A 24,433-nucleotide genomic window follows, 5' to 3' on the forward strand; every position below is an offset into this window, starting at 1 on the left:
TTTATTAAACGGCAGTTCATCAAAAACATAATTGTACAATAATAGATTTATAAAACAACCAATAATAAATAAATAGCAATATAACAACAGAACATCACACGTTTACATAATTGAAATTATAAGACCCTTGACGTGAGGTGAAAACAGATTAATGCATAATGTAACATTGATTCATAGCAACAGACAATAAACACAATATATGTGTTTGTAAATGAAAAGCATAAACAAATGTGCAGTTAAACATGTTTAGCGTCAAGCTAATGTGAAAACAATTGATAACCAATCTGCCACCATAGAATGCTTCATCTGACTATGTTATTATATTGTCTTTAACAGAACATTATTTTGTTAAATTATATTATATTTTGTAAACTGACCCAGCCTCAGTTTGAATCAACCAATTCACCTGATAAAAATTCAACAAGGGCCAAGTGCTCAGTTATCAATTTAAATGTTCCTCACATTGAAAAATACTGCAATTCTATCAGACATAAACTAATTTTGAACAATAATTTATGTAACAAATCAATCCCAAATTTAATAATACTGCTTGTGACAAAAAAAAAGCTACAATGGTAGAAAACGAATGCTGAGTCAGCACATATTTTGACATTATATTCTCGCAGATTGTAATCGTAACTTAAAGATGGATGCTTTTTATTATTTTACATAAAACTGACAATTTATTCAGCTTATTTATCTATTCAATTCAGTTTTCAACAATTACCGAATTTAGCCCAGTAATTTTTCTTGCTTGTTTGAGAAATAGACCAACTCAAACAAATTAAATTAAAAGTTAAAATATTTGAGAGCAAGTCTTTAATCCTTGATCTCAAAGATATATTACATGTATCAAGAAACAACATACAAAACACTAATCAATTAATGTATTCCTACCAAAACTTATGCTTAGAAATATTTGGAAGATGTTGATACTTCAATATTGCACAAGATGACATGTTAATTTTTCCCAACATAAAAGTATTAAATGATTCCAAGATTAAAGACAAAAGGAAAACTCCACGACAAAAGGAAAACTCCACAAGATAAAAAAATAATCATAAATGACGAGGCAAACATCGTCATTAATTTAACCTGTTAACTAAACATTTTAAAAACTAATTTAATAAAATTTGTTTTGTATGACTACTTATATAATATTCTCTGTATTGATCGCATTTATGCTGTATGAATGCAGTTGGGCGAGCAAGCAAATGACCAAGAAGCATTAATGCCAATTAAAAATGTAACCAATCCTTAAATAACAGTATAATTAATATGTAAATGAAGTAAACATGTCATTTTTTTATCTAGAAAATGAACTGAATGCAATGCTTAAATGCCACATTAAAATTAATGGAGATGTCAATATAAGCAAATGAACAAGACAATTTATATAACTTTCATTTTGGAGAAACTCCATACAAACAAAGGTATGTGGCAATTTATATAACTGTTACTTAATTGAGAGAAATTCTATACAACATGGTAATTTAAATGACCGTTATTGGGCAGAAATTCCATACAAACGAGGTAATTTCTATAACCCTTATTGGGGAGTAATTTCATACAAACATGGTAATTTATATAATGGTCATTTGGGGAGAAATTCCATACAAACAAATGAACATGGTAATTTATACAATGTCATTTTAGAGAAATTTCAATAATGTTCTATTTCACTGAAAATGGTATCTTCTACTCTATCATAGATAATCAAGGTATTGCTACATGATGTACTCATGTATGGAAGCCATGTTTATATTTCTACAGGCATTTTGAACTCTCTCTTGAGGATGTGTAGTACTACTCATAGCTTTAATAAACCTTACACATATATTGGTACATTGTTATTTAAGGTTGCACTCTCATAGATTTACCGTTGTGACAACCTGTTAATTTTTTGTCTAGAAATTAGCAAATTTTTGCGTAAATGTTTTGAAACCAATGTAACAAGACTGCTGACAAAAGATCAGATCGCAGTTTTTCATACTTACGTTCGAAAATTGATGATTAACGCTCTCAGATAAATGAATTTTCTAAGCTTTTTTCCAAACAATTGAGATAAGATCTGTTGTAAGTTTTCTTATATGACTTAATGAAGGCATTGAAGTCAAAATCTGCTGATTTGGGGGATTTGTTTTTAAAATACATGTATGTCAAAACTGTCAGTCTGTGAGAGCGCAGCTTTAAACAATACCAAACAACCATCTGTTTGTTATAATTATAGCCACAGATTCATAATGTATAACAAGTACATACATGTATACTGACTCTTCACCATATTGTATATGCTAAACATACATGTAATTTGCAATGGTATTTGAATATCATATAGCAAACAAATACTGCATAATAAATATTAATGCCACTTTTTGACAAGGTGTCACAGAAAGCTTCAGAAATAAGCAAATATAGAATGGCAATTCATGATCATGGTCAAGGTTACCAAATGTTATAACCACACAATGAGCATTGGAACTATTTGCATTAAAAGCAACCACTACTATACATTACTATTTTTCGGTTAGCTTAATTAAATATGAAACGAAAAGAATATACAATTAAATAATTAAATGAATAATTTATTAAGTCCCAAGTTGACATCTAGAAATACATACAGTGAGCTGATTGTTCATAATGTTGTTAAAGTTAACATTTTTGCCGTTAACTTTCATATCTTTATTGCTCTGATACACTTACATGTATGTTACAGTGTATACTCTGCTGTGTTCCTTTCGAGATTTGGGACAATGTTTTAGCTGTACAGGTTTATGTTTAAACATGTTAGCACATATTCAAATATTACACGTTTTAAAGTTAACAACGATGCTGTTAACTTTAACAATGTTCTGAACAATCGGCCCAATGTCTTAGAACTCCACTAGAACACAAAAGCATCGCAAGCAGTGCCAACACTTGCCTCTTTTTTTCTCTCCAGTCAATCAAGGGGCAAAACTCAATAATTATGAAATCAAGAGTTACGGACTTTGATTTACAACTACAAATTGTCACTTGTAACATGTGGGCAAAGTTTCATGGGAATATGTTAAATGGCTGACATTTATGCATGCTAATGACAAGGACAACACCAGTGCTATGGAGAAAACTCTATTTTTTCTTCTTCAAGAGCAATAAACTTTGCAAATAAAATACTAGTAACAACAGACATCAAAAATCCTAATAGCAACAAACATCAAATAATAAATCCTGAAAACAGGGTGGTCACTTCAACTTGTACTGTAACGAAAACAATATGGACGGAGTCAATGTGAGATACAAACAACCATAAATGATATGTAACAAGGAAATCATGTTCATGTAAATAAAACACTTTTTCCCCACTTATTTCATTAATATCTAACTGTTATTTCCAAAATATGGTTTATTTTTCTGAAGCTTTTAAAAAAAACATTTTCCAGCAGTATTCAAAATATTTGGTCCCATTCCCACTAATTTCATAGATGAGTTACAAAAACATGTCACCGGAAATGTCAATCCATAAATAAGAAACCTCTGACATGGGAGATAAGAATGTATCTGCTAAATTGAGCCTAAAATAGACCATTTCTGCCTATTACTACTCAGGCATAAACATCCCAAACTCAAAATCTTGAAAGTTGCTGTCTGTACACTGTCTTCATTCTTTGAATAATCCAATGGACTGTCACTTTCATTTCAAGCAATAAATATTCACCACAGCCAATGAAAACAGAGTGCTATGAAGATATTAGTGTCCCGAGCTTTAACAGTTTCGCATTTTTAAACAAACAAACTCCTGTAGTTCTTGCATAAAACTTTCTGCAAAGCCTTCTCTCTGGAATGTTGCATGCCAAAACCTTTAAAACTTCCAATGTTGAGTGCTACAACAGATAGCCTGCAGTAAATCCCATCCCTGCATAGCAAGATTATGCGGGCAACATATTGTGGAGATCATTAACCTCTGGAGGATTAAAGATGACCAATGGGATATCCTATAGAGGTTCGAAGTCGGAGTTATGTGTCTCTATCCGCTGTAGCAGCTGGTCAGCAACGGGGCAGAACTGACTTTCCCAGGTGTCGAGGATATAGTCCTGGAACTCTGGATCCATCTGCTCAAAACCAGGGTCAAAAGCACTCTCCTTGTCTGCAAATATACCAACATGGAAATACACAAATAGTTCGTTTGATCACAACTTAGCAGGCATGTTATAAATACCAAATACAAAATGCACCAATAATTTGCCCCAGGAGAGGAGAAGAAGGCTTATAGGGGAATAAAAGCAGGCAGTTTCAGACATACATGATTTTAAAAGGCCTGGACAACTCCCACCCCAGTTATTATAACAACAAAATTTGCAGTGTTTCTGAACAAAATGACACTAAACAAGAGATACAAACGCACACTACAAACAAAACACACAGTTTTATGACTTGAGATGTTCACAGCAGTTACCAGTGAGTTTAAAGTTGAACTCTTTAAAACTGAAGCATACTATTTCAAAGAGATCTACAAATAAGACTAATGTAACCTCATTCCCCTCCCTCCAACACCTACCTAGAAAGTCAATAAGTATCTCTGACAGCTCCTGTGACTCTGTCTCACCGAAGCAGGCATTGGTGCTGGTAATCTTGCCACTGTAGTTCCACAGGGTCTGACAGACCATGCCCGCCAGCTCCCAGTCTCCACGTCCACAGTCACGCAACACCTCTACCAATCTAGAATAATCAATTTTTTGAAATATTACTTTATATTTGTGCCACTTTTTGGAAGCAGGCTTTAGTGCTTGTGACATTGCTGCTGTAGTGCACTTACTTTTTAATATATGTATTATTGTAGCTCTGAATGGCCACTTAAACTTGTATGCTTGACTTGCGCAAAATTGGAATTTTACAATGCTGGATTCTACAATTTGATTAAGCCCTTGAAGCAATGGAAGAATTCTTACTTGTTGACCTAAACTATTTTTTGATGACTGATACTTAAGTAATCTATCAAAATTAATTTATCAAATGACAGGGATGATAAAGGAACAAAGCTTTCTATTCTGAAAATCCTGAAAATTGAACTTCAGCTTAAGTGGTTTAGAATGAAAGTATGGTCACGGGTCTTAGACTGCTATAAAAATACTTAGACCCGTATAAAAATTCTTTCCAAAGCCTTTATATCCATTTCAATGTACTTCTTACACATTTTTAAAGCAAACGTACAGAGCAAAACAAACATTACTACTGTAGTGAAGTTTGAAAATGAAAGCTCCCAATCCTGATTACAGGATTAGTCCTGATTAAAGCATCCCTGCAAATGTATCCATGCCCTTACTTGCTGATGCCCTTTTCTTTCTTGAGCATGGTGCGTTTTTCCTCATCCACCATGAAGTTGATAAGCACCCCACAGGCAATGTACACCACCTCCTTGTCTCCGGAGTCCAGTAGCGTGCATAACAACACATCCACTGAAAAAACAAACATCCCATTCCGTATAATTATGATATAAGACTGTTTAGATATTTCAAAAAAAGAGATAATGATGATTGAGATATCAGGTATTGCATTTTAATATCAGCAACATATCAGTTGGTCTTTGGTGTATAGAGCTGTTTCATTAATTGTGAACCCTTCTCATGTCTTTTTCCTTGTGTTGGTACACTGAAACATTGTTTCTGAAAAATACTCTTGACAGCTTCCCAAATATCCAGTCTTGAAGGTACTTAATCTTTATTTTTGTGGAACTGTTTCTGCCCGATCAGATTTAACATGCATGTGGGAGACTGCCAGCCAGAAGCCTTCAACCCCCTTGACCATAATCCCTCAACCTCCCAAACCCTCACCCCCAAATGTGTTACCTTTCTCCTTGTGGACGTAGTCTTGAACCTGTTTCTGCCTAGTGACCAATTACCCTTGACACTTCAACCTACTTTTAAAAATAGTCCCTTTCTCTTTGTGCAGTTAGACTGGAACCTGTTTCAGCTTGGCTGCCAGTATTCAATATTGATCTTATCCTTATTCTTAAGACATGTCTCTGTGATTCTATTCAGCCTATTGGTCAGCTAAATATACAGGCCAATCAAAACTCTTAGATTCTAATCTTAAACTTAAGTTCAATCTAAGTTGGTTATTGAATATGGCCCCTGTGTCAATAAACACTTGTTAGACTTCCAGCCAACACCCCCACCCCATTCCCTTACCCTATCTCCCAAATCCTCACCCCCCAAAATGTGTAACCTTTCCCCTTGTGTATGAAGTCCCTTGTGATACCTAGACACCCCTATCCCCCAATTCCCCCACCTAAGATGTTATACCTTTCTCTTTGTGAAGGTAGTCTCGGACCTGTTTCTGCCTGGTCAGATTACCAAACACTCGTGACACCTCCACTATTGACTTCATCATGTTCTCTGCTAAGATCAGCTTCATTAAGCCTGCAATGTGATCAGATATATAGGCCTGTATCAGAAAAACATAAAAGGGTATGATTTGCTGTATGTTTTTAGGAGGGGACTTCCAGATGCATATCAGGCACTTGTAGACTTCATACAGATAAGATGAAGTATATATTTTAAACATCCTCTTAAACTAGGAAGTTTTCTCCACAAGCAGTTGTATGTCTTAAGGTTATGTTCAAGGGCATGCGGCTCTTTAACATTGCTAGCATGTAAGCACAGCGGATGCAGCCCAACCTGGGCATGGGAGTTTGGTATGAGTTCAGCAAGCCGGAAAAGTGAGTTGTATCTTGGTACCCCAATTTCCCCCACACTATTGTGCAACATCATACCAATTTGAGTGACCTAGCATATGATGTTAATGAAACTTTCTTTAGAATCATTGAAAGATAAACTAAGTTATAGCCAAGTAACTTACAGTCACATAGCCTGATCTGATGGTGTGTGATGGCGCTGGATTTGTCACTGAAGTATGACAGGTTGTTGATACAGGCCACTGTGTTTAAAACTAGCTCCTCACTTGTCTCAACGTCCTTGTAGTCTGGAGTATAGGGAAAAGTAACACTTACAGGTATTTATTTTGGCCACTTTTATAGCTGATAGCATGAGTTCAATTCCCAATGCCAAGAAGTATGACTCTTCCCTTTAAATGCTGAAGTAAAATTTATTTTAAGGAATTCACGTTAACTTTTATACTATTATTGGTTACAAAAGTTATTGATTTTATTCAACCTATTTAAGTAGTCATAAAAAAGGTATCAATTTTGTGAAATATGATGCGAAAAATACTAAATTTGATCAAAGTTCCAAGAGTTTTATTGATTGAGATATAAGCTTTAACACATTCTTAATTATTGACCAAAACATTTGAAGATCAAACACTGTCAATACGACTCCTAACGCTCACCAAGTATTCGTATCAATAGTTCCACGCAGGCCTTGCTAGATGCGACCTGAGGGCCGACAGTTTCGTTGATGGAGATATTTGCTATAACGCGTACGACCTTGACCAGCACGTCCTCTGTCTTGCTGATTTCGTCCTTACTGCCACCGGACTTACGCTCTGGCTTACTGTGCGACTGAAACAACAATATAACGGTGTGGTATATACATGGTTTGTTGATAATAATTGTATATTTTTATAAAAACATTGTTTTAGACTTTTCTAATTTTGTGTTTTGTTCTGTTCACTATGTTTGGTTTTTTAAAGGGGCTAGACAACCAGATGATACAATTGTAAGAAAAAAGAAAATTGTCAAAAACTTACATAAATATGACATTGTTGTGTACAACGCATTGAATATTCCTTTCTGATGTATCACATCTCTTACAACACATGCATCTTTCGCATTTTTTGTACATTTTTCCAATTCGAAAATTACAAGGTTGTTAACGGTGACCATGTAAATCCAAGTAAGTTTAAAAATAGTGTCTGTATATTTATCTGTACTCATTAAGAGGTTTGATTTAAACAGGGAAACACAGATGTAGAGACAGCAACATGATTGTTGCACTTACTAGCTGACAATTCAAATTTTAAGGAAATACTGTATTTGCCCATTTTTGGACCATCTCGTGTCTAGCCCCTTTAAGGAGATGGTAGGAAGGTTGCTTGAGCAGGAAAAGTGCTGCTGCAGCCAATGGTATCAACTTAGATAACTTGACTATTTGGCTAGTCGACTCATTTAAATGATTTGATTGGTTTAAAGTCATTATTGGATTGATACTGAATGAGTGGGGAGCTAAAAACACACATAGCAAACCTTATAGTCTGCTTCCAAGTATGACTTCAATACTGAGAGTACAATTTCTAATGACTTTGATTCCTGGTACAGGCAGACTCGGGCTTCGTCGTTCTTTGCTGTCATGTTGCCAAGGATGAAACATACTCGCACAACTATATCCTAGACACAATAAATAAAAAAAGTTTTAAGATTTCTCTAACCTTGCATTTGCAACGAACAACTCCTTATGCCTAAGATAAAACACAATCATGAAGTTTTTCAACAATTTAAAAGAGCAATTTTTAACAGTTTTTGAGTTAAGGCCAAAGTCAGTTTGCACCATGATGACGGCACCCAAGGCTTTCTTAATACATAGCCTTTTTTTTCTTCAAAACTCAGATAACTCAAAAATATCTAGGTTTGTTAACATCATTCTTGAAACATGTTACAAATAATCAAGAAAACAATGCAGGAGTTAAAAGAATTTTTTCTTCAATAAAAAAAATATAAATGGGCATACCTGTCGTTTGAGGTGTTTTTTGAGAAGATGTAGGAACACTTTGTATGAGAGGCTGTAACCAGAAAGCGCCAGACAACAGTCTGTGTGCAGGGTCACCTTGCTGGAAACATGGGAATATAAGGATTAATATAAGAGATGAGAACATATGTACATATGAACACTTTATATGAGCGACTGTAACCGGATAGCACCAGACAACAGTCTGTGTGCAGGGTCACCTTGCTGGAAACATGGGAAAATAAGGATTAATATGAGAGATGAGAACACATATACATAATTTTTTATGAACACTTTGTATGAGAGGCTGTAACCAGACAATGCCAGACAACAGTTTGTGTGCAGGGTCACCTTGCTGAAAACAGGAATATACGGGCGTAATACCTTTCAATTTAGTTCGAAATACTCGCTTCATATTTAACTGAAATTAACTGAAACATTTTTTTGCACATTTTTCTTTATTTACAGTAAGTACAAAAACATATTATACAAAACGAGCAAAGTACATGTTTGATATATAAATAGTATTTCTCTTTTCTAACTACGAAATAATTGGGAAAATTTTATAATTGTTTTATTTAAACTAAAATTCTTGACCTTAAGCAAGTTGATAAAAATGGCTATAGTATTATAAAGACAACTTCCTAAATGTTGATTTTTTTGTGTCAGCACTTAAGATCAGTACCTGAATATTCTTGAGACATTAAGCACAATCTCAGCGTCGCCAGAGTAGCTATCAGATGCCGCAGTGAGACTCTCCAGTAGACGACATCCGAGTATGCGGTCGCGACTTGAGCTGGCGTCGGCAAGATTGCGCAGTGCTGCAGTCAGCTGGACGAGGATGTTGCCGAGCTGTTCAGTGTTTGCCCCACTCTCCTGGGACTGCAATCATTCGATATTTATGACAACAATGAATACAAATATTTTATATTATTTTTTTGCCTGGTCTGACAATTGCTCAATTAACAATGATTTTGGCTGTTTTTCTGTTCCCATTTTTACTTTAGATAGATTGTGAATACAGCTATGTGCTAATATGTACCAGTCTTTAACCCATTTTTCATATTTGCTAAAAAAAAATATTGTTAAAATTGTCTTGATGCATAAAACATTTTCTTCATGATTTTCAGCATTTCTGAAAATGGCGTTACTCGGTCCATGTATTCCTAAATGCCTTTGAAATTTTGAACAGCTACAAATTCTAGCTACAAATTCTATTGATTTTTGTTATAACTGATAAGGCTTAGACTATCTGAAATTACTTGGCTAATTAAAAGATATCATCATTATAAAGATAATTTTTTGTTTCTAAATCGATGTACAGCTGTCGATAAATTTGGGGGAAAAAGAGTTTAACTCACCAATTTAATGATATTATCCAGCAAAGTTGAGAGTTTTTCTATGCACTGTTTTCCCACCAGCTGTTTAGCTATAGTGGCGTTTCCTGTGAGGAATTTCATGGACCCAACACAGTAAATCAGGGCCTCGTGTGTCGACACAACATCAACACTGATCATCGTCTCTAATAGTAAATCTGAAATGGACAGATTAGAATGAATATGTAATAATGCCCTAAATTTCTGTGTATAGAACACACTTTTTTCCCCTAAAACTCCCAAGAAAAAAATGCCTGTGTCTTATCTATGGTATTAGGCTTATGACATTTTCTTCAAAGTCAAATTCACGCCAAATTTGGCTCTTCAGAGAAGTAATTCGGGAAAATCAGTTTGTATACTTAATTTTATATCATAATTATATAAACCTTAGAATTGTCCATGTACATTATGTACCTTATAAAAACAATCCATAACAAACAATGGGTCATGCATCATCATATATTTGCATCATCATGTATTTTACTTATCTATTTGAAAAACTACTTTTGACATGAAAATAAAGAAAATTAAAAAATAGTGCATTTAACTGAGCTAAAGCATAAGCAGATGTGCAAAACATTACTTTTTTTGAAGAACAAGTCATTGCGTCATTTTTATTATAATTCATTTTTTTGTTATGGATCATTAATTTGTTCAAAAACATATTCACAACTTATGCAAAGTAAAAATCAAAATATCATGTTATGTTATTGTATAGATCTATTGTATTTTGTTATAAGCCTTAAGTAACATTTATTCAGCCATTTCTTGAAGGAAATATAACTGTGCAAGGAAATATTCACACATATTTTGACATAATTGAGCCATTACCTAGAATATTGCCATCGAGGAAGGCAGGATCATTTTTCTCGTTCCTGCTCACTTTGAACACAAGTTTGCACACATTTAGCAGGTTGTTACCACCCACTCGGAACTGAAAACACAATAATAGGTATTTACCGTATTATGATATTGATCATAAACAGAATCATGTACATGCATACACTTCTGATGACATCACCAGGCAATTTTGACATTATCCCAGGGGCTTTTTTAATGGGTTTAAAAAATGTGGCAATATCTCATGCCATATTTGTGGATTGTTTCTTGAAAAGCTTTAGTTTAGAAATCTAAGGTATTTTCGCTTCAAACAGGAGGAATTCTCATTAATGTTTTATTTAAAAGCATGTATCACACAATATCATACCAGCACTACTCTTTTAAATTTACAATACACTCAAGATGTCCAGCTTCAGTCTGGGTCTGTACTCGGACTTAGGATCATTGGTAATTTTGATTCTGACATCACAAAAGTCTTCCTGCTTTTACAAACCTGAAAACTTTTTTTTACACTTTTTGTTCTTTGTCTAGAGTAATTTTGGCAACTTTTTTTCTAAGTTCACTAATTTTTTACTAGCTGTTTGGGCAGGCAAGAAGGTTTTCCAAACTCAAAGACTTAACATCTTTTAACAAGTGACTCAGCTCTTCATGTGATACATACAGCAAGAATAAGCCTGGCAAGTTGGAGAAGTAGTTTCGGTTCTTCCAAGTCCAGCATTTTAAAGATGGCCTTGAGGATCCGCGACCGCTGCTTGTAAGTCTTTACCAGGAGGCCGTTCTTCAGTAACAGCTGGTACAGTTCCTCAGATAGTGAGATAAGCTTCTCCGCATCTTTACCTGGGAACAAGCAGACACAGAGATGTAATAATATTGAAACATGTGGATTATTTTAAGCAAGAGGCCCATGAGGGCTCTAATGGCATGACTTTTTTATCCAAAGCATGTACACAGTAGAAAACAAAATACTCAACCCACATTCAAAGGGAAGCAATCAGTGAATGATAAGTTTTCCTGCTTATTTGTATCAAAAGGAAAGGTAACACTACAATAATACACAACTCTGTGTCTCCCTTTTCTCATGTAGGTCAAAACTGAAGATTTTAATATGTTCACAAGCAATTGTTAACGGACAGACCCACAGACGATGGACACCGCGCCAGTAAAGCTAAACAAGAGGCCCAAAAGGGCCTATGCTCTACTGGCATGGCTTTTGTGGTCATATCAATCAAGAGCATGTATGTATGGGTAAAAGGCAACAGACATATAGTTTGTGTTTTGTGTTTGGGTTACCTGAAAACGTAGCACGTTCAACATCTGAGCCCAGAAAGTATTGTAAGCAGATTAGTTGCATGAACTATTTTAATATGTGCCAAGTAAAAGTCATCTGACAAAAAAAAAAGCTTTCAAAACTGTACTCATAGTAAAAATTTCTGTAGTTTTAAAAGTTAAAAAAAAGTTGGTCAAAAGGTCAAAGTCAAGGGCATCCTAGACCAACATTGATCAATTTGAACAAACATTCACAATCAGTTGTGCTGAGATGGATGCACGAACACACAAATGTTCAAACCTTTTCAGATTCATGTTTACCAAACCTGTGAACCCTGGGTGTGGCCAGTAATGACACCAGGTGCATAACTTAAACATTCACAACCAATTTTGTTAAGATGAATGCGCAAACTACAGAACTTGAAGCTAAAAAATGGCCTTTGGGCTTTCAACAAGAACAAGGCAGAGTAATTCACAAAATCAACTGCAGAAGCAAAAAGCAAATTGTCTCTCAAAATCCTAGACTTGCAAATTGTCTCCCTTAACTCTAGACTTGAATTTACATGTACCGTAAATGACTGGGTATTAGACGCACTTTTTTCCCTCAGATTTTGATGCAAAAAAATGCCTGCGTATAATACCCAGTAACATTTTTTTGAACTTTTTTTCTGATGTCAATTTCAAGCCGAGAGTTTGTTTAGATTTATGTAGAAAGGGATGTTACTCGCGTCATATTGATCGAATATATACGGGTTAAAACGGCAGTTGAAGATCGGGATACGGTATATCGTAAGACGTTTATAATTTCAACAAAAATATTTTATATTTGGACACCCATAATTATTTCCCAAAATAATTTATTTTGCGTACCTAATTTTCGGACACCCAAAGGACATCAATCATAACTTTCATAGTTACCAAGTTTCACAGACGAAGAATATTGATTTTTATCTTTACACTGCCTGGCTAGATTTCCTAACCGTATACACCACTGTGACAATTTAATTAGTTACTACCCATCCTAAACGATGTATTGCCTGTTGAAAAGGAAGTGTGATATATTTATTTGAGGATTAAACAAACAACAAGGGCAATCAAGGGATTAAGAAAACATCGACATGGCATGTTTGTAAAACGATCTGCCAATAAGCTTTCAAACTTGTACCACACTTATAGACTATATGAAGCAATAATCGTACAGTTATACATTAATCCTGCATAGCAATGTCCATGCTCTCCACGAGATCCTCGTGGGCATAACTGTAAGTTATGTGACGTCACACAGTGTGAATCTTTGATCTGAAGCCGATAGAATGTGTTTATTCAGTTCAGTGCATGTATAAAATGGTGTTTTAATTAACTTCATGAAGGATTTACACTTATAGGCGTAATAATTAAGTTTATGACCATTGATTACTACGGATAAATTAATAAGTGGTAAAAAGCAAACATGAAGAAAAAAGGCAGGTTAAACAAACATGTAAATAAAATGTAAAAATGATAATTTTCTATGTATTCGGAGAGCGAAAAAAATAATTAATTTATGGTGTCCGAACTCTTGTGAATTACGGTATTCAATATTATTTTGAATAATAAATTGAATTAAACAATAATCAAACTTACATATAAAAAAGCAAAGTTGGGCACTGTCAAAATATTTTTTGCTTAACATAACTTTTCATTCTCGACAGTATGGTTTTAAAGATAACCATCGCCATTTTCACGAAAAAAAATTTTTTTGTCACTGTCAACAAACATGGTGGCTGAAAATGCCGGACGATTTTGACATTTTTTCTATGCGTCTTTTAACCAAAAACATAGATTAAAAGTTTTTTTCTCGGATTTTTCACAGATTTTTTTCCCTGCGTCTAATACCCCCTATCGTCTTATACCCAGTCATTTACGGTACATGTACATGTAAACTTGGCTAAAAATAGAATTTGCTCATGCAGACCTGGCTAAATATAGAAAGCATTTCTTTAAAACTTTCATGGCCCATAATCTAGGCATTCATGGGCGGATCTGGCTGGTTTTCGAAAGGAATCGAGCTCTAATGAATATCTAGATACTGTACAAGTTTCATCGAAATACAATCAAAACTGAAGACTGTATCATGTTCACAACCAATTGTTTACACAATAGCATTTGTTTACACAATAGCATTTTTTTATACTATCAAGGGCCATAATCTAGGCATGCATGGGCAGATCTGGCTGGTTTTCGAAAGGAACCCAGCTCTAATGGATATCTAGATACTGTACAAGTTTCATCGAGATACAATCAAAACTGAAGACTGTATCGTGTTCACAAGCAATTGTTTACAGACGCACGGATGCATATACTACGTACACATTACCATCGCATAAGCTCTTCTGGCCTTTGGCCAGTATAGCTAAAAACAGAATGGTTTCATAGCAACAATTCGGCTAAAATGAGTGAAATCTAACAGGCTACTTGAGAATAACCAGTAATATGCAATGTAGGTCTTAAGTGTACATACTCTGACTATACTCTGCCATTAGGTCCAACATGGGGGCTATGTGATTCATGTAGAAATCCTGCTCCTCCCTTTCATCATCCCGCTTTCCTGCACTGCCTGAAAACATTTAAAGTGACACTCTTATTCAAAATAATACATACACATGTATAACAAACATAAATATTGAGTGATGTTTAACTACTTACTAAATAATGCATTTCTGGAAAATATTAATTACTGATAACAAGATCGTAACCGTGTATTCAATAGTTAAAAACGCAAACATATTAAATGATTGGTGAACGATAAAAGATTTACTGTGGTACTGTGATCTTCTATCGTGTCATAAGGTAGAAATACCATGTTTTCTGCACCTTTCTGTTAAAAATCCTTCATAAGAACCATTGTTTTTGACAATTAATCATCCTTTTTGGTAAATAAAGACAATTGTTTTAATTGTGGTAAATCTTATTTGGGAGTAATAGTGCATCTTTAAAAGAATATAGTAGTACAGTGGATTCGAAAATCAATACACTGTAAAGCAGTTGTCAGAAGACATTTAATCACTGCAGTATACAAACAGTTGTTCTCTATTGTGAGTCAATCAATGTGCATAGCTTGACAATAATTGAAGTCAGATTTATCGGCTTTGTTACAAATATTGTGTAAATAAATGATAACATAAATTCCATGTGAAAATATTGGACAGTTTTTTATTTATGGCCAAGGTTTCAAGTGTTTGCAGGGAAACCATACAAAGATTTTGGTGCTATGATATATACCCGGTAACAATTAAAATGCAAAGGATTGTACGAAATAGACAATTACCTCCCCTAGAGCCTGCACTGGAGCCCCTGTGTGTGCCCCCACTACTGACTCTTTCCTCAATCTCTGACCTCCGTACACCCCCACTGCCAAGGCGCTCCTCTCCATCAGCCCTTTGACTAAATACAAACATGCAACAGTTTGAGTTTGTAAAATGATCAAATGAGGCATAACTCCACAACCATTACAGCCAAAGTTATGCTACAATTTTGCACATTATTGGTAACATGCGTTCTAAGTTTCATGGGAATATCTTCAATGGTTATTGATTTAGCTATGACTAAGTTTTTGCATGACAATGAAATCAAGGCCATGACAATACTTAAGACTTCAAGAAAACAGGTAAACTAAAAATAAAGATAAACAAAATACTTAAAAGACTTCAAGAAAACAGGTAAACTAAAAATAAAGATAAACAAAATATTTAACAGACTTCAAGAAAACAGGTAAACTAAAAATAAAGATAAACAAAATTTATCATTATCAAACTTTCTGTACTCTATCAAAAAGGAGAACTCAATCTGGGGATCCTTCTGTTACCTAGGTAAGGGAGTGTTGGCAGTGACACTGGGGGCCCGATGAGGTGGGGCTTCCTTCCCATCCCCCTCCCCTCTCTCTTCTGTGGGGTAGATGAGACTCCCGTCCTCTAGGGCACCCACACCCTCATACTCTGGGCTCAGCTGGCTGGACTGTATATCTGTATATAACCATTTATGACTGGTAAAACAAAAGCATGACCAAGCATTTAGTGTTCTTCCAGTAATGGTTTATAAGTAATTTTATATCAAATTATCATAATCATTTACATATAAATTCAAATCACAAGCACTCTATACATTTAAGAATTGCCAACCTGTCTCAGAGCCAGAGCTCCTGACCCTGTCTGCGGAGGAGTTATCCCCACTGTTAGCATAGCGTGCCCGGGCTCGTGTCTTACTAGGCTTGCCAGAGTCTGTGGGCGGCTTGGGCGGCAGTAATAAACTCTCAACCTCGCTCTCTGTTGGCAGTCTGGCAACCTGGAGGACAATGCAAAGCATTAACATATTATAACATATATATTTTCGAGTATTTGCCATCTGTTTGCGAGCAGTTTGGTATACTTAAGCACTTAAATAAGACTTGTTCATGTTATTTTGCATTTTCCAAACAAACCTTAAAGGTATATATACCATAGAAGAGCAATGTAAGCAATATGATCATTATGTGTTTCTTAACAGAACAATAATTGTATACTGCAGATCAAAAAAAGTATCTTTATTCATAATATTGAAAACCAAAATAATATTATGCTTTACAAACTATATTTGAAGCTTGATCCACCATGGTAAAAATCTTAATCACTCAAGTATCTAGAATTTATTCAAAGCATTTTTTTCCGCATGAAGTAAGATCATACAATTTATGTTCTATATGTATTACACATTTGAGTCAATTTTCATGTCGTATATTTGGATTAACATTTTCTTTTTATTAAAAAAATCTTGTTCTACAATATGTCAAACATTCAAACAGCTATAAATCATACTTAAATACAGACTGTACTAAAAGCTCAGGGCATTGTGTTCCCAGACATGCAAAGTAAAAGCTCTACAGAATTACCCAAACCACTATTCTCCACTCTTTCTGAGAGCCTATATGTTATCACCTTAACAACAACAAAACAGATAGAAGATGCTCTGAAAGTTAGATATTTTAATTCTGCACAAAAACATGAATAACGTCCAACAAAACATCATAAAGTTTAGCTACAAATGTAACCAAGAAGAACATGATTAAGGCATTAACCAAGGAAACATGATACATTCTACTAGGCTAGTTTTATTTTAAAGGAAAAATAAAGTCACCACCTGAAGACATAAAAGAAAATCTGAGCACTCAGAGCACCAGTTTTCATGCATATGTCTGACTGTTTATACATGTAGTTGTTTCATGCAATAAATTCCATTGGCTAAAAACTCATTTGTTGTTTTTTTTCAGCCATACAAGGGGCAAAACTAAATAATTATGAAAGCCAGAGTTATGGGCCTTGCTGCGCATATTGTCGTTGGTAACAAAATGTACTAAGTTTAAATACCTGTATTAAATGGTTTTTAAATTATGGCCAGAGTTTATGGTTTTTTTTGCACTACAATGATAACTATGACACCAACAACAAGGCTATTGTAAGAACCTGACTATTTTCGAGCTAAAAACAAATAATAATTTATATTTTTTTTCTTTTCTTCACTTACATGTTACGACACTGGTGAAATCTTGTGAGAACTATAACATATAGATTAGCAAGCCAAGGATAGTGTAACATAGAACTAGAGATTAACAACACATTGCAAGCTTACATCTTCCTCTACAGTGGAAATTGATGGCTTCTGAAAATTCAAAAATCAATGATACCCCCATTGTTTCCTTTCTTATCTTAATTATATTTCATTGCAGAACATTTAAATGTTTAAGTGTCAAATATTTCAGTAAATCTGCAGTCAGTCATTATTTAACTTTTAATCAGATAAAGCGGAAAATATAAACAGTGGGTGGCCTAGTAAGTTGGTAGTTTACACAATAAAATGTAGACCACTAAAAAAGGTTTTAGAACATGTACTTACACAAAATGAATGGTTATGTGACTGGGTCGCATCAAACCATTTACTTTTGTAAGTTAATACAAACAATCTTTAACCATTACTTAAACAAAATAAATGTATTAATGACTAGAATTCTGTAGCTAAAAACTGGAAAAGTTTTCCACAACTTTTGGCATAAAAGTTTGCACATGCAATGTAAAAGCAAACTGATAGAGTCAAAAGTCATTAATGGATAAATGTTGACCAATCAATAAACATTTTGGCTTACTTCAACCAAACCAAAGGAACCAGTTTCATACAATTGACTGCTGACAACAAACATGTATGTCATGCCATACATGGTTTACAAATCTCTCCAATGACAAGCCATATAAATTTGGTGCATTTGCATGTATTTGAATACATGTAAAAATGCCATAATTTCTAGGGGAAAAATACATTTTGCTTCAGATAATAACACAAGATTTTAACACAATAGAAATTAATCTAGATTTAATAACTAATTCACAATTTTGTTAACTTAACAAAATGATTATTTCAATGATAGTTTTTCTTTTAAAATTAATTAAAACTTAATTGAAAAGCCCATGCCTTCAAGCTGTAATACTAAGCTCTACGCTTGTTTAAAAATCTGGGTTGTGTCATATGTTTATGAATTCAGGCTTATGGGTGTCTACTTCTTATATATTATTTTGCATATATATATTTAGAAATTGTTCATGTAAATCAATTTTTCAATACATGTAACTGTTAAAAAAATGACAATTTGATAGTAATAATGTGATAATTGATAATAAATGGATGCCCAGGGGCTGTATTCAAAATCAATCTTATCCTTGACCTCAGACACGCCTCTGAGTGATTCCATTCAGTCCATTGGCCAGTTACCGGGTATTTTTACAGTCCAATCAAAACACTTGGATTCTAATTTCAAAATTAAGTGAAATCTGAGGTGTTTATTGAATAAAGCCCCAGGGATAATAGAATGTTGATAAAATCTCACTGCGCTCTATCTGATGATGGTAACTGTACTCACATGATCTAGGGGACTGAGCCTGGTGCCAGAAACTGGCCGGGAGTCTGGGTCAAAATGCCTCGAGTCAAGACTGAAAATAATCAGATAAATAACTACAATGTACATCATAATTATATTGAACAATAGAATATCGTTTCAACCATCATACATTGATTATTTTGCAAAAGCATACACAGTTTTACTGAGTTCCACAGTAGACTGTGACTGGGAAATGATAATATTTGTAACTTTGAGAACTTTTTCAGTTAATCAGTTTTTAATTCAACTTGGAGTAGCTGAATACAATTAATACAGAAACAGAAAAATAAGAAGGTAAGATATCTTTTTCATGAGATAATAAGATAGTTTGAAAATGAATTCTCAATTTCAACTTGTTTGATATTTTTAAAGTATAAAATATAAGAGTTTTATAATCATACAAGATTTAACACAAGTTTACGATTGTATAAAATTGTTTAATTTGTTTTATGTACAATATCCTATTAAATTTGTATTGAAAATTGCATTTTGGGCTGGAGGCCTTTATCTGCAATAAACCTATGTTATATTTGAAAAAAAGTTTAATTTCTTATTTACAAAAATTATCATCTATGTAATTCTATTGCAGCTCTTATTTTTAGATAACAGAAAATGGACTTGAAATTACCTATTTCGCAATCTTTCAAGCCAAAAAAAAACTTGTTTGTAATGCATTTATCAGTATATTTTTTACATATTTTTTCTCTACTTATAAGTTTAACCCTTTCAAATAGTTCTTGTCTAATATGGGTTATCAGGCACCAAAAAATCACATGATAATATCAAGAACCACTCATACCCTAAAAGTGCCATGATTATCTCTAGTAATGGAACGATTATCAAGTACAATAAAATTATTTATTATTTGTCGCTTACAATGTAATGTCGCAACATCAATAGCAGTTGTCCAAAATTGATGTTGCTAATGTTACTTCTGGTAATTACGTAATGTGGTAACTTACATATTCTTTATCCAGTGTGTATCCTTTGCAACATATATGCAATAACAATGTATGTGTTTTGTTGGTACGTTCATTCGTTCAAGTTATTCAAAACAGTACAAGTTTATGGAAATTTACTAACTGTTCCAAAATGCAGGACTAGTTATTATGTATCCCACTTATTAACACCATGTTAAATCATTTAAATGATCATGATAGCAGTGGTAGAGATTACACAAGCCCGCAAGCCCTGCACTGATAAAATGTCTTCCGGGCTTGCTCAAATTCTGAATTTTATATAGCAGGGCTTGCTCAAAAATTTGATGCCAAGCAATAGTGTAAGACTTTGGGCTTGTTCATCAAAGTCTAATTTCAATGACTGTGATGGTTCTTATAATGTATAAAGAATGTATTCCCAAATGATATTTATGAACTTTCGATTATTGCCTGCATGCATGATACTGTAAAACAAAATGCCCAGTCCGATTTGATTCGATTATCGTAAGCAAATAAAGTCCGATTTTTTATTAAAGCACTAATCATCTCTATTAAGGTGGGTCTCTGAATTATGTAAGTGCAATATTTGTACACACCCACTCTAACTGAATGTGTGCTCAAGGCTAGCGCTTGCCTTTAGTTTTAAATACATTATATATACAAATAATCATGGAGTGTTTGCTTCTTCCAATAAATGAAAGTACGACTACATGTGAGAGTTCAAGTATCAAAATAACATTTTTAATGTGAAATGGGGCTATGACTAAAACCCGTACCACAGCACCAAGCACTGCAAAATATGGCCTTTTATGTATCATTGTACTGCAATAAAATGCAACATATTAATAGCAAACATATACAAGTATAAACATTAAAGATGCACTCTCTTTTAGTCACGAATGAGTTATACCGCAATTAATACAATTGTTTTAATTTACCAAAATGGATGAATAAATTCGAAAACAATGGTTCTTACGAAGGATTCCGTGTTAAATTTGAATGAAAGGTGCAAACTGTCTCTTTTTCTACCTCAATAGTTAATCACTGTTAATATTGTAGCATTCACCAGTCATTTGATATTTGTGCGTATTCAGCTATTAAATACATGGTTACACTCTTGTTATCAGTAAATTTTTCATAAATGCATTATTTAGTAAGTAGTTAAATTTATGTCTGTTATAAATGTGTATGTATTGATTTTAAATATGAATTTCACATTAATAAATACAAATAAAAAACAATTTAATTGGGTTTACCCACTTATGTTCAGCATATGAACAGCAGACAATTAATTATCAGCTTTGAAACTGCTTTTAAAAACTTTAATTATGTTTTTTTTGTGAATAACTGCACTTTGTGACAATTCAATTCACATTCAAGACCATAAACAGACATCGCGATAGTTTAGAAAAAGTGTCAGGCATTTGGACTGACAGTCTCTAAAATTTTCAGTCTGAAAGTAAAATTTGCAAGTCTGACAAATTATGTTTGAAAACTTGCATTTCCAAAGCCTTTGTTGCTTATTTTACATCTACAGGTAGGATTAAACCTTCTTTATTTTTTACATCTGCATGTGAAAACTGTCAGTCAGAAGGACCAACCCCATGATGGCATCATAAATTTAGTCGGATCAAGTCAAAACAAACCTGTCATGACCAACAGTTTTCAAGATGTCTGCCTTAAACATTTAAATAAAACTTTTAACACTTAAAAACATCAAAATCAATGAGTGTTCGGTACGGAAGTACTGTGGCCCGGGTTTTAAGTAACAGGCTCAAACTGGGGCAATGGGCATTACATTTAAATAAATAAAAGTTACCTGAAAGCACTGGGAGGTCTATTATCTGCGGTATTAACAGGACGAGGCCCAAATAACGTTCTTCTGTCTTCCCGAGGGGTGAAAGGTCGTTTGGTTTTAAGTTCCTTGAGTGAAGAACGAGCCTCATTAATGATCTGTACAGCACTTGGCTTGTCTTCTGGCGGGGCATAAAATGGTCGATTTTCTTTAGGTTTTCTTGGGGGTGTGGGATCCATCTTTTTAGAACTCTACCGCAGTGCTAGTTGCTTGATTTGCTTTTATAACATTGATGCGTAAAACCTGTAAGTAGAAGAATTGTGAATTTTGTCTGTTAATTTCCTGTATAAGATTATAAGTGGTCAACATTATATTGTGTAAACTACCCACTTCCTGGGCCAGCTACTGAAAATGTTTACCACTTCACCTGATTAAATCATAGTGCACATATTGTGTCCATTCCACTTGGTTAAAACATCATATGATCTTGATGCCCATTTCTGACATTTTTCAGCAGAAAAACAACAACAATTTTTACTAGTTTCTTTTTTCCAACTGTGCAATAATGCAATAAAAGTGAAATCACAATGAGCACACAGATGTTTGGTGTATGTGGGCACATGCTTACTTAAAACTAAGAATGAACAGTCTCAACGCAGGGGGGGGGGGGGACAAGTATATGCCATTTTGGTCAATTTTAGCAAGGCATTTTATTAAGTGACACATAAAGACCTATTTACAATGTTGCGATACTATAAGGTACGTGGACATCTACTTGATTGGTCTCAGACCTTCTAACAGGCAGAACCCATTCGGTAGTGACCTCAGCAAAACATTTTTTATTTCGACCACTGGACTTAAGCCTGCCAATAACTTTAAAATAATACAACATCCATTTTGCTTGTCCCACCGCCTAAATCAAGCTTTTGAATAGTTCTGAGTAGGCTTTTGCATTATAAGTCACATTTAACTATAATCCTTACGCAGTTGGTTTTGTACATTTTAGGAAATATTTTTAAGTGAAAAACACTATCCAGCTGAATAAAATCGGAAATACTGATTAAGATTCTGTTTACATACAGGTATGATGTAAAATTATGTGGTATAATTTGTGGAATGACTGTGTGTACTACCACGTGCACTACCAACCACACATATTTTGCCGATTTTGCTTATCGCCACGATTTTTCCTTACCCAAACGCTATCTTATTAATCTAATTTTCACTAAACTCTGCGATATACGCATAATGCCCAGTGTTCATTTTTATAATTTTTACAGCGTTCCACCTCGTCAAGTCTATTCGTGGCGTTGCAAAATGTTAATAACTTAATTAATGGTATTGAATGTAGCTGGCAATTTTCTGAAGGCTATTAAAAGTATTTCTTTGTTCCCGTCCTATAGATATAGTTCTAGTCAGTTTTATCAAACTAGTATGAACTCGACCTTTAATCTACAAATCACTTGGTTCGTTCTCAAAACTTAGTTAGATCCCTGAAGGAAGGCAAAACGGCACAAACATTTTGCGCAGTCATGGAAATGATAACTTATGAAAACAAAATTCAATTTTTATTTATTAGTTTTGACAAATTACAAAAATGTACAATTATCTCTGCCTTTATAACAAAGACATGTGAAAAATGAACAGAGCTACAGGTGCAAACTCTTCCTAAGGCGTGAAAGCTCTTTCGCAGGTATAATTTTGTATGAATTAACTATTTCCAAAAATGCTTTAACTCAATATTCAAGTGACCTAAGTATCAAGTTCGGGGGATAATGAGATTGTTTACCCTCGCAATTAGATTAAAGCCCTTCCGCAAGCACAGTACAATTTACAATCATCTATAAATTGTACTAATCGTACTTGTTAAAATACCTGCATATCGCGTTAAGCCACAGTGGCGATATGCAACATGCATGTTTTGGAAGTCATACATGGTAGCAGCAGATAAATGCACTGATAAGCACACCACTACGTTCGCTACTGCGGAACATATCCTCTCGATTTACTGCAATGACACAATCTCTACCGCAAAGGCATTGAGTATTTTGAAAAAAAACACATGGTTGGTGTACCAAGATATCATATATATTGAAAACAACAACTATTGCTATTAGCTGCACTATAATGCTTTGTATCTTTTCCAATGTGCTGTTAACTAAATAAATGCAATTTGTTAAATGCTTATTATGTGTCAGATATGCCATAATTATCATGACTAAAATGGTCACTCCTTATAAATTTAGTGTAATAAGTGAAATCATGCAGACTTCACAATCTTAACATGTTATTCCTGGATAAACTACTTCAATTCTTAAAGACTGCTATGATCAATAGTCTCGAATTTAGGCGTATGTACTCATTTACATTTTTTTCTATGGTTACTAACATCAAGCGTGGTACGAAACATTTGTGTACGAATCGGTTAAATTTTTACCTTTACATCAACTGGAAAACTTCAAAGAAAGGACGAACTTTTTTGACAACACACTATCACAAATCTGTCTTATTTCTTTGGGAAGCTACATCACGTCGATCTGTCCTCGCTGGCATAAGAAAACCTATTACAAACGCTGATTGATATTATGTTGTCCTGTCAAATCAAGAATGCTAACTACTCA

The 24,433-nt window shown here is 34.1% G+C and overlaps 1 protein-coding gene across 2 annotated transcripts; it reads right to left on the reverse strand.

Moving 5' to 3' along the window:
• On the reverse strand, window positions 1-24,412 carry LOC128238128 (armadillo repeat-containing protein 2-like). Of its 2 annotated transcripts, XM_052953701.1 has the most exons (20): window positions 24,250-24,412; window positions 21,837-22,115; window positions 19,062-19,131; window positions 17,783-17,812; window positions 16,300-16,462; window positions 15,987-16,143; window positions 15,450-15,565; window positions 14,643-14,738; window positions 11,538-11,713; window positions 10,868-10,970; window positions 10,022-10,194; window positions 9,346-9,542; window positions 8,664-8,763; window positions 8,183-8,323; window positions 7,327-7,498; window positions 6,838-6,960; window positions 6,282-6,398; window positions 5,303-5,435; window positions 4,538-4,698; window positions 1-4,126 (listed from the first exon to the last, which is right to left on the reverse strand). In XM_052953701.1, the coding sequence occupies exons 2-20, from the start codon at window positions 22,049-22,051 to the stop codon at window positions 3,975-3,977; spliced, it is 2,595 nt and encodes an 864-aa protein (XP_052809661.1). In that variant the 5' UTR covers window positions 22,052-22,115; window positions 24,250-24,412; the 3' UTR covers window positions 1-3,974. The 2 variants fall into 2 exon arrangements, with proteins under 2 accessions (XP_052809661.1, XP_052809662.1); XM_052953702.1 differs by lacking the exon at window positions 17,783-17,812.
• Window positions 24,413-24,433: the final 21 nt, after the last annotated feature.

This window comes from Mya arenaria, chromosome 6 (assembly GCF_026914265.1).
Source record: "Mya arenaria isolate MELC-2E11 chromosome 6, ASM2691426v1".
Classification (NCBI taxonomy): Eukaryota; Metazoa; Mollusca; class Bivalvia; order Myida; family Myidae; genus Mya; species Mya arenaria.

Excerpts from the sequence above, each read along its gene's own strand:
- LOC128238128 (XM_052953701.1), bottom strand. The coding sequence starts at position 22,051 with ATGGATCCCACACCCCCAAGAAAACCTAAAGAAAATCGACCATTTTAT. Across the intron at positions 10,971-11,537 it reads TTGCCAGGCTTATTCTTGCT|TTCCGAGTGGGTGGTAACAA; the intron begins GTATGTATCACA and ends TTGTGTTTTCAG. Across the intron at positions 8,764-9,345 it reads AATGTCTCAAGAATATTCAG|CAAGGTGACCCTGCACACAG; the intron begins GTACTGATCTTA and ends CCATGTTTCCAG.